Here is a 16,236-nt window from a genome sequence, read left to right as displayed (position 1 = left end):
AATGGGAGTGAGGTCAGACAATTGAGATTCTGTGTGGTTAATTGCCTCGCCCGTGGTCACACAGTAATACTCGAGGAGCGGTCTCAGCCCCAGCCCAGCTCAAATGCAGCATCTCACGTCCACGTGTCAGTTTATTACTGACAGCCTGCGTCACCGCCCCCGCCTTTCACCCACGTGTCTGAATGTATCACGAGTAAATTTCACAGATGACCATGTAAGGGTCCTCTTTGGCTCATGCGCACTGGCGCAGTTATCCCTCGGAAGGCAGCTCAAGGGTCTCTTTTGTCGTCTAGACGGGAGCCTTCTTGAAAACTCTACATTCTCTAGACAGTTTTCCTACCTTTCTACATTCTCCTGAAACGCCTCTATAAAAAGACACTTTAAATTCCAAAGACGTTCGCTAGAGGGGGGAGCGAGTGTTTGCATTCCTCGCCTTCCATGCAGGCTTCAGTAAAAATAGCCATTAATGACGGTTGCTAAGGTCTGGGGGCCTTCGGTTTCCATGGCGACGATCCGGCGTCCGTAGCGAAGGCCCCCCCCGCCCTGTAGCGGGAGGGTAACGCGATTGGAAGCAGGCTGGGAGGAATTTTGCTGTGGCCACAGCCGTGGTGGGAACGCTTCCTCCCACAGCGTGGATCCCTCCCCACCCTTCCCCAGCCCCGAGGCCCGGGCTTTGGGGGCCGGGACTAGGACCAGGACGGGAGCGGCGGGCGGGAATCCCTGCACGTTTCCCCTGGCAACCCCCCAGCAGTCCTGTTATCCATCCCCACTTTGAGAACCTCCTGGGAAAAGCTGGCTCCCATGCCTAGGCAGGACATTTCAGGCCCAGAGGTGCCAGGGGAGAGCTAGAGGTTCTGGAGTCCCACCCCGTTCAGAAACTGGCCCGAGGTCACCCAGTCAGTAAACGGCAGAGCTGAGATTCCAGCCCAGGTTTCTTTGATTTCAAATCCCATGAGCCTTTCCCACTGTTCCCCCACGAAGGCAGGCTGCGGTCACCTTAACTGTTACTTTGTAACCTTCTCAATATTTTTCTCTCTCCTTTAGGGCTGTGGTGGTAACTGGGAGTGGAAATACTGAGTAGAAGAATAGTAATTGTTACTCACCATGTCTAAAAGTAGAAAGTACGGTTTACTGCCGCCAGTCCAGCCCTCAACTTCTGAGAAGAAAGAAGTTATGGACTTAAAGGCCACCAACCAAAAGGAGATAGGTAAAAAAGGTCACCAAGGAAACTTCAGTCCAGAGGTGGAAAACGTTCCTTATTCACTTCCCTCCATTTGGATTGGTAACATACATAAAACTATATAACTGTTTTCTAATAACACCTTGAAATAAAGATAAAAGAGTAATTCTTTTAATACATCAAAACACCTACTTTCACCTTGTCTCCTGAAATGCGTATAGCAGGTTTGGCTGTGTATCTGTTTTATTGCCAAGCCCTGTTTTATATTGTTTTGAATTAACCTGTTTTAAACAATCTATAGATTATATGAAAAAATTCAATTAAACAAATACTTATTAAACTCCTCCAATGTTCAAGGCACTGTACTAATTGCTCGACAGGTGCAGGATGTTATAGTGGAAAGAGCACTTATTGTCTTGGGAATCAGAGTACTTGAGTTCAAACCGTGATTCTGACTTTTACTACCTGCACGATCTGGGCAAATCACTTAGCCTCCCTGGACAAAAAGTTTCTTCATCTTTAAAATAAGTGGCTTGGACGGGATGGTCCCTTCATGCTCTCGGTCTATGATCCTGACCTGGAGGAAGTTACAAGTTAGTCCAGGAGACAGTAAATGTACATACTCAAGAAATGTATAGATTTTTAGGGAATCTTGGGCTTTTTTTGGGGAGGGGGTGAGAGGCAAGGAGGGATCTGTGATTTAATTAGAATTGGAATCTCTCAATGAAGAAAAACTCTACTAAGGCAGATAGGTGCACACAGCATATTCGTACATGGCTGCTTGTGGCATTAAGAAGTTATGTTTGAGGAGCTTACAGTCTGATGGGGGAAGAAAACATACAAACAACTACACACACACAAGATGAAGTTTACTTGGGAGATCATCTCCCAATAAAGGCATGAGCAGGGGAAAGAGTGGTGCCAGGAAAGGTCATGCATCAGGGCCATACATCCAGTACTGGTCGGAAATACAGCTGGAACCCAGATTTTTCTCATTTTCAAAGATGCCTCTCTAAAGCTTTGCTTATTTTTGTTTTCTGTCTTTATTTCTCTTTTTCTATATTTTGTTGATATTTTCTTTTACTTAATGCTACAATTCTTAAATAAAAATCTAAACTATAGAAAAAAGTAAGGAGAATTTTCTACTTCCAGATATCGAAAACTTGCTCATACCACTATTCCTTATTGTTCTGGATGGACATTGTGGCACAGTATACATTTTTTCCTATTTTCACTGATAATAGAATTTGTTCCCTAGCTCCCATAGAATAGATACTTGGTATTGGTGGCCTCACTGAAAGATTTATCATGATCCAAATGTGATTTTTCTAAATATGTAAGTTATTATCCATAGTCAAGGCAATGACTCTTTTGGGGGATCAAATATACCAAGAACTGGAAGTTCAAAACACTACAGTCAGACCAAATTGACAAACTATCTCTGATTGAATGACTTTCCAAATTAAAGCTTGTTAGATGATGACAGTAAGAAATTTATGTAATTTGATACAGACTTGTTTACTAAGAAAAAAATGAGGAATGGGAGGTTGTAGATTGCCCTGTTGCTTTGCCAATTGATATCATGGGATCTTCAATTTAGAATAGGAAAGGAACGTAAAGGTCTTTGTCCCACCCCCCAACCCCATGCCCCACTTTCCAAATGAGGAAAATGAGAACCAGAAAGGATAAGTGACTTGCCCAAAGTCATAAAGGCAGATTCAGTATTTGAACTCAAGGTTCCTTACATGTCCTTACATGACTATAGCCCTATGGTCTGGTATTTCCTGATTCTGTAAAACAAACTGATATGGAGCTGTAAGCACATCTTATCTATCACCAAAATGATTTACTCACTGCTCCCATGCACTTCATCTATATTATTTCACTTTGTGATCTCATCGGCATACATGGTTTCTATTATTGTCTCTGAACACTCTCCAGTCTGCTAGTCCAAGTCCTAACTTCTCTCCTGACTGCCAGCATAGCATCTCCTGCTGCTTATTGGACATTTCAAACTGAATGTCCCATAGACATCTTAAACTCACTGCATGCAAACATTATCTTTCCTCCCAAATCCTTTCCTCTTCCTAACTTCCAAGGCATTATCTTGGGCTTTCTACTCTCCACTTGGGTGCTTAATAAATGCTTATTAACTGACCAACCATCTCCCTTGATGATCTTAGAAGACTTCAATTATCTTCATGCAAATGATTCCTAGATCTAATACACACATTTCTCAAGCTCTCATATCACCAATCTTTTGGACATCTTGAACTAGATGTCCCATAGATATCCCAAACTCATTACGTCCAAAACAAAACTCATTACCTTTGATCCCAAACTTTCCTATTATGGTTAAGGGTACCACTATCCTTCCAAATACAATCTAGATGACATCTTTGATTCCTCGATTGCCCTTACCCAGCTTCTGACATGGGGCCTTCTTATAGAATGTATTTGTAGATCACCCTTTAGTTACTGTGTTGACAAGTACTCTCATTTCTACCTGTCCTCTCTCATATGTATGTCTCTTTCTCTACCCTCCCAATGCCTCCACCCTGGTGACCTCATCACCTTAATCTTAGACTACTGCAATCACCTTTTGGTTATCTCCATTCCAGTTCATCCTTTACTCAAAGCTACCAAAGTGATCTTCCTAAAATACAGGCCCTATCCTGCTCCACAGTCAGTAAACTCCAATGGATCCCTCTTACCTCCAGGATCAAATATAGAATCCTCTGTTTGGTTTTTAAAGTCTTTCACAACCTGGTCTCTTCCTACCTTTCTAGTCTTTTAATACCTTACTGCCTTACATGTATTCTTCAATCCCACAACTCCGGTCTCTTTGCTGTTCCTTGAAGAAGAAACTCAAATTTCCTGACTCCTGGCATTTTCCCTAGCTCTTCCCCGTCGCTGAAATGTTTTCCCTCCTCACTTCCACCTCCTTAGATTCTCTTCCTTCATTTATATTTTACCTGCTGCAAGAGACGTTTCCCCTGCGAGTACCTTTGCTTAGATATTGTCTTGCATATACATAGTAATTTGCATGTCATCTCCCCATTAGATTATGAGTGCCTTGAGGTCAGTGCTTATGCTTAGCACAGTGCATGGTGAATAGTAAGTAGTTAGAGCTTGTTGACTGACATTCTTGGGATATAAAGGGTATGGATATTTTATTCACTTTATGTACCCAATCCCAAATTGCTTTCCAGAATGATGGTACCAATTTACTGCTCCACCAACTATCTCTTAATCTCCAAATCCGATGACCTTTTTTTTTTTTTTTCCAATTCTCATCTTTCTTTTATTAATTGCTTTCATTTAACACTGCTGGCTTCTCTGTCCTGAATATTGTCTTCTTTCTTGGTTTTCATGACACTACTCTCTTCTGATTCTCTTACCTGTCTGATTGGCCACTGTTTCTCAGTCTTTTGCTGGTTCACTATCCATACCATGTCCGCATTTAATGTGAGTTTTCCTCAAAGGTCTGCCCTGGGCCCTTTTCTTTGTCTACACTCTCCAGTAGCTCCAACAGGTGCAGTGGGTTTAATTATGATCTTTGATGATTCACACTCAGTTCTACCCCATTTTCTCCCCTGAGAAGTCCCACATTGTTGACTTTTGGACATTTCATTTTAACAGAGGAAAACGTTGAGACTCAAAGGTTTACACACCTATAAGCAGCAGAATTGGGGCCAAAAATTTTCTAACTCATGATCCAGTTGTTTTACTGTATGCCAGACTGCTTTGCATTCTTGTTATAGGTTATTTTCAACTGTCTATCTAGAGGTGGTGATTCTGTCTGTGAAGCGGCATTCATTTTAGAGAACCCATTTCAGTGGTGGTTTTTCACTCAAGTGGCTTTTTAAGATCTAGCCACCAACTACTGATAATGTGTTCTCACATTTTTTAAAATACATTTTTCTTAACATCTTCTGTTTTTACATTGCCTAAGTTTTCGTCTATCATCTCTCCTCCCCGAGAGCCACCTCACATAAAAAATAATTTTAAAAAAAGAAAGATGAAAAAAAATCTTCAAAACCAATCCATGTATTTAAAAAATCCCACAGCCTTGACAACATTCCACATCCACGGATCCTTCACCTCTGCCCAGTACTGGGCCCCCCTTTTGTAAAAAAGATCAGTTTTTTGTTTTTCCCTGCGGATGATGCCAGCAGCTTTTCTCTCCAACTCCTTTCTAGTGACCTCCGAGGTGGCTGAGCAATCCAGCGCGTTGGTCTGCTCCCAGGAAACCCAGCTGCAGTGTGACTTCATCCCGGAGGAAATTATTCTTTCTCTGACCAATACAGCCTATGCCTGCGGTTGCCCTGAAAACTTACTACCCCCTAAGAAAGTCAAAACTATCAAAGAAATGAAGGTACGTGAGCTTGGGAGCATTTCAGCTTCTGACCTGCGGAGCCTTAGATTGTATTTATGGAGAAATCTAGAGATAGAAATCTATCAACCTTCTCCCAAAGGTCGAGACGCCTACGCAAATGAATGAATAAACCCTGCCCTTTGTCACTCTCATTAACCAATTTTAATGTGAATGACTGAAATGGTAATAATTCCTAGATCGCCGTGATCGGCCCCGTGGGGAATCCCACAGACCTTACGGAAATCCTCGCTTGTGGTTTCCCCGCTGCGGGTCCCCAATATGAACAAAGATACAAAGTAACCTGTTTGCTGTGGCTCCGAGCCAAGCAGCCATACGGGGCAGGTTTTCACGGCACAACAGCGCCCTCTGCTGAGTCGTGGTCTGTCTCTGCTTCTCCCTAGCCCGGCATGCGCACCACGAGCAACGTTTGGCACCACCCAGGCCGGAGAAACAAGTTCCGCTACCTGACGGATAACCCCATCTCGTTCACGGGAGCTGGGAGGTAAAGGCGAGAGTGAATGAGGCGAAGGGAAAGACACAGAGGACACTTTTAAAAATTGTTGCTAGCCCTGTGATTGCATTGGCTTGGGGCACCCCCAGGGAGGAACTTTCTTGACCAAGGCAGACCCAGACTTTCTCTGCTCACAGAAGACTGATAACTGCGTGAGCATCGAGTCAGACGGCATGTGTCAGAGAGGGGCTTTGAACCCAAATCTACGTGACTTCTATGCAATATGCCACACTATGTGTCTCTGCAAGAGACTTGGTGTGTGTCGTTTTTCCTTATTTTCCACACCCATAGACTTGATGCTCAATTAACAATCATAGCTAGCATTTATGTAGTTCCTACTGTGTGTCCCTCACAATGCTAGGCACTTTGAAAATATTGCCGCCTCTGATTCTCACAACAACTCTGGGAGGTAGGTCCCCATTTTACAGTCGAGGAAACTGAGGCTAAGAGAAGCTGAGTGACTTGCCCTGGGAACAGAGGTAGTAAGTATCTGAACTCGGATCTTCCTGACTGAAGACCAAGTGCACAATCTACTGTGATACCTAGCTACCTCTAATACAACTTTCTGTGGGTTTCTGGGAAGGGTAGAAATGGAAGATCAAAAAATGTTAGAATTAGACGTTTTCTTGGTTATTCTCAATAGGATCATAGATTTAGAGCTGAAGGGACCTTGGATGTCACCTAGTCTAACCTCTCTCACTTAACAGAGGAGCATACTGAGGTTTAAAGAGATTAAACAATCTGCCCAAAGTGGAAGAGATCGTAAGTGGCAGAGCTAGGGTTTGAACCCAGGTCCTTGGTTTCCAATTTCAGGATTCTTTCCTCTACCCTACCCTAACCCGACCCTACCCTAACCCGACCCTACCCTAACCCGACCCTGCCCTAACCCAACCCTGCCCTAACCCTATCCTACCCTAACCCCACCCTACCCTGCCCTACCCTCACCCTACCCTAACCCTACCCTAACCCTATCCTACCCTAACCCTATCCTACCCTGCCCTAACCCGACCCTACCCTAACCCGACCCTACCCTAACCCGACCCTACCCTACCCTACCCTCACCCTACCCTAACCCTATCCTACCCTAACCCTATCCTACCCTGCCCTAACCCAACCCTACCCTAACCCGACCCTACCCTAACCCGAACTCTAACCTACCCCGAACCCTAACCTACCCTGCCCTAACCCTACCCTGCCCTAACCCGACCTTGCCCTAACCCGACCTTGCCCTAACCCAACCCTACCCTACCCTCACCCTACCCTACCCTCACCCTACCCTCACCCTACCCTAACCCTATCCTGCCCTAACCCTATCCTACCTTGCCCTAACCCTACCCTACCCTCACCCTACCCTACCCTACCCTCACCCCACCCTACCCTCACCCTACCCTAACCCTATCCTACCCTGCCCTAACCCTACCCTGCCCTAACCCTACCCTACCCTAACCCTACCCTACCCTAACCCTATCCTACCCTGCCCTAACCCTACCCTGCCCTCACCCTACCCTACCCTACCCTCACCCTACCCTACCCTAACCCTATCCTACCCTACACTGCACTACCCTATCCCCACAACTTGAAGAAGGCAAGTAGCAGCTTTCCCTGGGCTTCTTATCATTAACAACAAACATTTGAGACCAAATTCACTGCTTTGTCCCTCACCTTGCACTGAGCCAAGATGGGACCTAATATCAGATCTAATACAGAGAAAAAGCTAGAAAATAGATTCTTGGGATATGAAGAGGGGAGGAGTAAACTCATTAATTCGAGAATCAGTTCAATCTTTCATTTTCCTCAGAATGCACTCTAATATCTGTCTTAAATCAGCAGAAATTTCCTAGACCCTATTTTAAGAGAGACACCTTATGTTTCCATGGAAATCTATGGTTTTCAAAGCTTTTTATTTGGCTCTCACAAGAACACATTGCAGTCAACAAGGCTGAGTCCACTTTAATTATTCATAATTTACAGATGAGGAAATGGAGCCTTAGAGGGACTAGGTGGTTTGCTCATTGTCTAGATCCACACTGTGCTAGGCTCTTTTCTTTGGGGGTGGACCAAAGTTCAAGGCTGTGTAGAGTTCCGTATAATTGAAATTTTTTTGCCCTGCATTTATGTGACTGTGGGATTACAGAAAAGGTCATAGTAATAGTAATCTTTCTAATCCCACTGCAGGAAAGTACCAAGAATTTTTATACTTCTCTCTATGTAATTGTTCGTGGGATATTTTGGGATGGTGATGAAGGACTCACATGCTCCTTTTTCCTTTCTGGGTGCTAACATTATTCTTAAGTTCATTATCCTGCTGAACATTCCAAGTTTTTCAGGACATGGGTCTTCTTTGTGTTAGTTATCTATTATGTTTTGTAATCATTCAAAAGTTTTATGCTTTCAGACTGTAGCTTACAATGTGGTCACTGGGTCATTTTTTGATTACAGGCCAGTTACTGGTTTATTCCCTGATAGTTCCCTTACCGAATTTGCCATTACAGATTGTCTCTGAGGCGTTTATTTGACAAAAGTCTTGATTTTCTTTCGGGGGATGTAAACGTGCATGAACATCAGTCCTGCGAAGTATGTGTGGAGCTATTTGAACAACCAGGCCCAAAGAACTCTTGATTAATATCAACCTGCAATAGACAATGTTGAATGGATATTTCCTCGGACCTGTTTTTGACCATTTAGAAACATAATTATTCATCACTATAAGCCACCGTTGCTTCATCATGTAGGTGTTACAATAACAGCACCCTGCTGTGTTCAGTCTTGTAGATTACAGGAAAGCTGTAGACACATTTTCCTTAAATTTCTGCAAAATATTTGACTAAGTTTCCTATGCTATCCTCATTTATAAGTTGGAGGGATGTGAGTTAGGTGATGATCGAAGGGATTTGCAGTTGGCTGAATGACCAGAGCCAAGAGTCCATGCTCTTTGAGTCATCGGCCACCTGGAGGGAGGTCTCTAATGAATCCCAGGGATTGTTCTTGCCCTTATGTTGTTGTGGATAATACCAGTAATGGCATTCATGTATATAGTGCATGAAAGTTTGCATGCTGCTTTATATTCAAATAGAATACACGATTGTCACATTTTCAGGTCAGACAAAGCTGGGCAAAGATTGCTAACATTTTGGATATGTAGCCAGTAGATTCTCAACTCTATCTATACTGCCCTAACTTCTCTGCTGCCCTTTGATCTCCAATCTCCAATTGCCTTTCACATATCCTCAAATGGATATCCAGTTGAGACCTTACTCAATATATCCAAAACCAAACTCATTATTTCCCCCGCTTAAACCCTCCCTCTCTCCTACCTTCCCCTTTACTCTAGACCATAACACCATCCTCCCAGGCCCTCAGGCTGACAACCTGGGAGTCATCCTGAATTCCTCACTGTCTCTGATCCCCCACATCCAAGTTGTTGCCAAGGCCTTTCAGTTCACCTCTGCAACATTTCTCACACACTCCCCTTCTCTTCTCTGGCACTGTCCCAACTCTGGTACTGACCCTCACCACCTCATTTTTGGATTATTACAATAGCCTGCTGGTGTGTTTACCTGCCTCAAGTCTCTTTCCACTCCAATCCATCCTTTATTCAGCCACCAAAGTGGCTAAGTTTCCCTAAAGTACAAGTCTAACCATGTCCCCCACCTCCAACTCAGTAAACTCCAGTGACTCCCTGTTGCCTTCAAGATTAAAAACAAAATGCTCTGTTTAGTGCCCTTCATAACCTAATTCCCTTCTTTTTACATTCTGCTCTATTTCACACATTCTTCAATCCAGTGACACTGACTTCCTGCCTGTTCCATAAACAAGATGCTCCATCTCTCAGATCTTGACATTCTCTCTAGCTGTCCCCCATGCCTGGAATGCTCTCCCTGCTCTGCTTTGACTACTAACCTCCTTGGCTTCCTTTGAGTCTAAACTAAAATCTCACCTTCTATAGGAAGCCTTTCCCAATCCTAATGTTTCTAGTGCCTTCCCTTAATCATTTCCTATTTATCCTGAATATGGCTTATTTGTACGTAGTTGTTTGCTTGTTGTCTTCCCCATTAGATTGTGAGCTAATGTGAGCTAATTGTGAGATTGAAGGCAGAGAGTGTCTTTTGCCTCTTTTTGTATCTCCTGCACTTAGCATGGTGTCTGGCACATAAGAGGCAGCTAATAAATATTTATTAACTCACCAATAGTAGATGATTCTTAGCAAAACAAGCTGGTTGGCTGGCACTTACCCTCTTTGTGCTTCTCTCTTCTGAAAAGGGGTTAAGCAGAATTCTTCCAAACTCTACTTGCCTCTGATCTCTCCCCTTTGGATTTGGGCACAGCCTTCCCTCTGACCACCTCTTATTCTCCCTCTCTTCCCCCTTCTTTCTATAGTATGAGGCTGTTGTGTGGGAGGTGGGGTAGAACAGGGGAGCTTAGCTAGCCTTCGGCACATGTTCTTGCCCTAAAACGATAGGTTGTTCACTACAGAGGCAAAGAAAAGCTCCACTTTCAGCTTAAAATTCTGCCTGTTGGGAAGTTTGTTGAAATATCAATAAAATCATAAAAGCTCTGAGCCCCTCCATCAGTTTCTAGATCTGGTCACTGGAACAGAATTGACTCTCCTGATGTAATTTTTATTCCTAGGTAAATATGAGTTCTCCTATCCCTTCAGCCTTCTCTGTGATTTAAACCTGTGATGTACTGCTTTCATGGATGGCCATATATTCTTATGCTATAAGAAAGCAAAAAAACCCCCCCAAAACAAAAACAAAACCACGCCATATTATAGGCATAATCTAAATCAAGGAAATAAATCATAAATGGAAATCTGATAACTAACAAGTAGGGCATAGGTGGAGGCTGGAGAAAGAAAACCCTGAGATTCTCCCTGGTTCTTAGGGGGCGATGGTCATTCCCTAGAAAGAAGCAATCCAAGTTCCCTTTTTCTTTTAAAGTGCTTGAAACCAACCTTCTATACTCATTCCATAATTCTGATGGCCATAGCAGTGCTGCTCCCTCAGGATTGTGTCTGTCCCTCTGCCTCAGCCCAATTCAGAAGCTTCCCATGGCCTGGTGTAACCTCACCCAGACCAGTTCACATCACAAGATTTCTGGGCTGAGGAATTTGCTCTCTAAGACACTAGACTATGAATCCCAAGGTCATTAACCATCTTCCTTTGCCAGTAAGAGAGCCTGCACCTCCAGACGTGGACTCATGAACAAATAGATATGGAGTGATTTCAGAAGTTCCAGGGGAGGCTTTGTTAAAGATGAATGCATCAGGACTCAAGGCTGTGTTCATAAGTGTGGGACCTCTTCTCTTCTCCCTCTGTACTATCTCACTTGGCAATCTCATCAGCTCCCATGAATTCAGTTATTTCTCTGCAGATGATTCCCAGACCTGTCTATATCCAACCCTAACATTTCTGCTGAGCTCCAGTCTCCCATCTCCAGTTTCCTTTTAGACATCTTACTTTCGACATGTCTAAAACACAACTAATCCTCTTTCTCCCCTCGACCTCTCTTTCACATTTCCCTGTTACTGCTGAGGGCACCACCATCTTCTTAGCTATCCAGGCTAGGTATCATCTTCAGGTCCTTGCTTTCACTTAACACCTCATATCCCATCAATCGCCAAATCTTGTCCTTTCCTCCCCATCATCTCTTTTATACGACCCCCTTTCTTCTATTACCACAGCCGCTACCCTCGTTCAGGCCTCTGGGTCACACAGTGTATAGAAGGTTGAGCTTGGAGTTAGGAAGACCTGAGTTAAAATCTGACCCTCAGACATTACTAAGGTAAATGATACTGGATAAGTCATTTAAGCTGTTTGCCTCAGTTTCCTCATCTGTAAAATGGGAATAATAACAGCATGTGTCTTCCAAAGTTGTGAAGCTCAAATGAAATAACAAAGGTAAGTGCTTTGCAAACTTTAAAGTGCTGTATCAATGCTAACTATCAAACTATTACTATCAAGGGTGCTGCCTTCACCTAGGCTCAGTGTCATCCTGGAGTCCTTAGTTATGTTCACCCCATATATCTGTTCCCAACCTTGTCATTTCTCTCTTTGTAAAATCTCTTATAAAATCTTTCCCTTCTTCGCACCAACATCCACCATTCTACTACATGACCTCATCTTTGGACTATTGCAGTAGCCTCATGGTTCCTCTCCCTGTCTCGAGTTTCTCTCTTAGCTCCAGTCTATCCTTCACTCGCTGTAAAGTGATTTTTCTAAGTCTGATCCTCTCACCTCCCATATAATAATCTCCAGTGGCTCCTTATTACCTCTGGGACCAAATATAAAATCCTGGTTGGGTTTTAGAGCCCTCTATAACCAGGTCCCATCCTCCCTTTCCAGTCCTCTTCCTCTTTCCAGTCCTCCTCAACAGTCCAGGAACATTGGCCTTCTTGTTCCTCCCATGTGACCCTCCATCTCTCATCTCCATGTCTTTTCGGTGGCTATCCCTTATGCCTCTTTACCTCTGTCTCCTAGCTTCTTGCCTTCAATACCCAGCTCAAGTCCCCCCAACACGTACCTGCTGTCATTCACTGTACATATCTTATGTGTAAGAGTTCATTGCATGTTATTTTCAGTATTAGAATGTATCTTGAAGGCAGCAATTGGGTTTTTTTGCCTTTCTTTGTATTCCAAAGGCTTAGCGTATTTCTTGCCATAGAGAAAATGCTCAGTAAATGCTTGCTGCCTGATAGAGTGCTACATGTGGTGACTAGTTGAAAGAAATGAGGGTACTTAGCCTAGAAGAGAAGACTTAAAATATCATAGAAGTCTTTAAGGATTAGAAAGACAGCTATGTGGAAACCGTATGCCCCAGAGGGCAAATTTCGGCTCAATGGATGGAAGTTTCAGAGTTAGATATAATCTTGATATGAGGCACCTACTAGCTGTGTGACCCTGGACAAGTTACTGAATCCTGTTTAACTTAATTTACTCATCTGTAAACTGAACTGGAGAAGGAAATGCAAACCCCTCCATTGTCTTTGCCAAGACAACCTGTAATGGGGTCACAAAGAGTCAGACATGCCTGAAGCAGGTCAACAGCAACCATAAATTCACTAACGTAAGTACAAACACTTGGTACATAACATGGCTTCTAAAAGTCTGTGGTTTGCCTTCCCACAAGTACATACAGAGTCCAGGAAAGGAGGGCTCAGGTTTAGAACAAGCATAAATAAAGGATGAGTCACGGCTCAGGTGAGTCCTTTTAGTGGAATTCTAGGGTCTTTCCCTTTAGGGAATTAGCAACAAACATTCATTAAGTGCTTACTTTACACCAGGTCCTATGCTAAGCACTGGGAATATAAATGCAAGCCGAAAGAAAAGCAGCCCCTGCCCTCAAGGAATTTATATTCAAATAGAGAAAGAACAAGTAGAAGGAAGATACACTGTGGGGGATGGGGAGAGAAGAAGGTTCCTGTGAAGCAGGGCAGGACAGAGAAAGTCTGGAGGGTCCTAAGTGGAACCTGCCCCATACAGGGACTGAGTGTCCTTCCAGTGTGAGCAGTTCAGAGATGGAGTGAACTTCCAGGATGCATTGTAGAGAAGTCTGGAAAGCCTTGACTGTACAAAATTGGCAAATACAGCTATTATGTGCTCCAGGGACACACTTTAGGGCAGTGATAGAAAGACAGGAAGTCCTCAACACTCCCTACCCTGCAAAGGTCTCACCAGGGCCCCCTGGAACTGAGGTGTGGGACAGAGACCGAGATCAAAGCTGGGGCCAGGACTGTGCTCCAGCACCAGCACCTGATTCCTTTTCAGGGGTCTAGCTGCTCTCCTCTTTCTGCTGCCAAGAGCTCTGATGGTTTTAGGCCACAGTGGTGGTGACCTGTGAGTCCCCCAGCCAATCTGAATAGACTGTCTCTGCTAGGATCTTGACTCTTCTTCATCTTCAACAAGCGTTTATTAAATCTTCTGTCTCTAGTTTTAGTGTCTCCTGGATAGGTGGCATAGTGAATAAAGAGCGCTAAGACCATCTAGTCTGGAAGATCTGAGTCCAAATCCAGGTTAGAAGTTTAGTGCTCCTGCTGAGCACTGTATAAACAAGTGTTGGCAGTTTCTAGTTAGCTGGAAAAAATTTTGCTTCCACCATTTTCATTTCTCAGAGTCCTTCCCCCAAGGAGTTACTTCTTTTATTGATGATCTCCAAATGGAGATCCAAAAGGATGAGTCAATCCTCAATCTTCATCTTTTTTGAGCTCTCTGCAACCTTTGATTCTGTCTATTACCTCCTTCATATTCTCTGCTGTCTAGATTTTCAAGATACTGCTTTCCTCTGCCTGGTTCTCTTCTTAGCGGTCTGGCCACTCCTCAGTCTCCTTTGCTGGTTCTTCATTTGTGTGATACCTGCTAGTTGGGGGTGTCCCTCAGGGCTCTATCCTGGGCCCTCACTTCTTTTCTCTCCGTATTATTTCACTTTGAGATCCCATCAGATCCGTGGGTCAGTTGTCATCTCTATCATGCAAGTCTCTTTCTAGCCCTAGTCTCTAATGACTTTTAGTCTGGCATTACCAGCTATTTTTTGGATGTCACAGAGTGATGTCTCACAGACATCTCAAAGTCAACATGTCCAAAATCCTACCCCACCCCAAACCCTCCCTTCTTCCAAATTTCCCCATCACTTTTGGGGACACTAGCATCCTTCTAGTCACCAGTCCTACAACCTCAGGGTCATTCTTGACTCCTTGCTCTTCCTTACTCCAACATTCAGTCCATTGTCAAATTTTGTCATTCCTTTCTCCACAGCACCTCATGTCAGTGTCCCCTTCTCTTCACTCACACAGACAGCCACCACATTATTTCAAGCCCTTATCACCTCTCTCCTGAACTGCTGCAGTCACATTCCAATTAGTTTCTTCCTATTCCAATTCATCCTCCATGTAGCTGCCAAAGTGATTTTCCTAAATTGGACATATACCCACGTTACTCTCCTACTCAGTAAACTCCAGTGACTCCCTGTTATTTCCCATGTCAGCTGTAAAGTCCTCTCCTCAGCACGTGAAGCTCTTCAGAACAAGTCCTTTCCTGCCTTTCCAGTCTTGGATTCTGTTCCCATCCACACCCTCTATGGGCTACCCTGGCTAAGCAGCTCCTTTTGTAAGACCTCTTGTCTACCATCTGTGCCTTCACACTGGCTGTCCCCAGACCCAGCATGCTTTCCGTCTGGTCCTCTTCTTCATAGCTTTCCTTGCCTCTTCCAAGACTCAGCTCAAATCCTTCCTTCTGCAGGAGGCCTTTCCTGGTTCTGCCCTCTGCTAGACCATCTACTCTTTAGACATGTGGCCTATACAGATTACCTTCCCTCTCTAGAATGGGAACTCCTTGAGGGCAGGACTATTTTTTCCTTTGTTTCTGTCTTCATTGCTCAGCACAGTGCCTGGCAAATAGGAAGTGTTTAATAAATGACTGTTTACTGATTGATTTTCTCAGGAAATATCAGTGGTGTACAGTGGCAGAACCAGATCTGTCTTCAGCTCCAGACCAAAATCTTCAAACACTCACAAAGGGGATATTTCCATTTGGTTTTCTTATTGTCTCCTTAAACTCAGCTTCTTCACTTCTTTCTTTACTTTGTCTCTTGGTGACCTTGCCAGCTTCCATGGATTCAAGGTGACTCCCAATTATCCAGCGTAATCACACACTACCTCTCTTCTGAACTCCAGGTTTATATTACCAGTAACTATTTGTTAGCATCATTCCTCTGAAATTGATAATATCTACCATCTGGTACCTCAAATTCAATGTATCTAAAATGAAACTCATTTCACCCCAAACTCCTCCTAGCTTCCATGTTTCTTTTGATTGCCCTACCATCATTTCAGTCCTTAAGTTCAAAACCTAGGAGTCCTGCATTGCTTTATTTCTTGCTAACTCCCACATCTAATTCTTTGCCAAGATTAATACTACCTCCACAACATTTCGTACATATATTCCCTTCATCCCACCTACAGGCTTGGATCCTCTTTCTGGAACTATTACAGGGCTCTTACCTGTCAAATTCAACCTTCACACAGCTTAAGCTTTGCAAAAGATTTTACATAATAACTCATTTGATCAGATGCCAAATTAGTATTCTTAATACACGTATGTGACCGTGTAAGAAAATCCTTAATGGCTCTCTATCACCTTTGTGATGCAATATAAAATCTTTAGCTCACCTTTT

General features: G+C 43.7%; 1 protein-coding gene across 7 annotated transcripts in view; it reads left to right on the top strand.

Annotated features, from left to right (window-relative positions):
• The first annotated feature begins 260 nt into the window (after window positions 1-260).
• Window positions 261-16,236, top strand: part of AXDND1 (axonemal dynein light chain domain containing 1) — a 128,637-nt gene continuing 112,661 nt past the window's right edge. For 3 of the 7 annotated variants that reach the window (XM_072648521.1, XM_072648523.1, XM_072648517.1), the window contains exons 1-3: window positions 261-1,207; window positions 5,383-5,558; window positions 5,960-6,060. In XM_072648521.1, coding sequence (XP_072504622.1) covers window positions 1,105-1,207; window positions 5,383-5,558; window positions 5,960-6,060 — 380 coding nt within the window. In that variant the 5' untranslated portion in view covers window positions 261-1,104. The remainder of the gene's footprint in view (window positions 1,208-5,382; window positions 5,559-5,959; window positions 6,061-16,236) is intronic. The other 4 variants (XM_072648520.1, XM_072648518.1, XM_072648519.1 and 1 more) reach the window with 4 other exon arrangements.

The sequence above is a fragment of the Notamacropus eugenii genome, chromosome 2 (genome assembly GCF_028372415.1).
Source record: "Notamacropus eugenii isolate mMacEug1 chromosome 2, mMacEug1.pri_v2, whole genome shotgun sequence".
Lineage (NCBI taxonomy): Eukaryota > Metazoa > Chordata > Mammalia > Diprotodontia > Macropodidae > Notamacropus > Notamacropus eugenii.
This window is presented reverse-complemented; position numbering and strand designations above follow the sequence as displayed.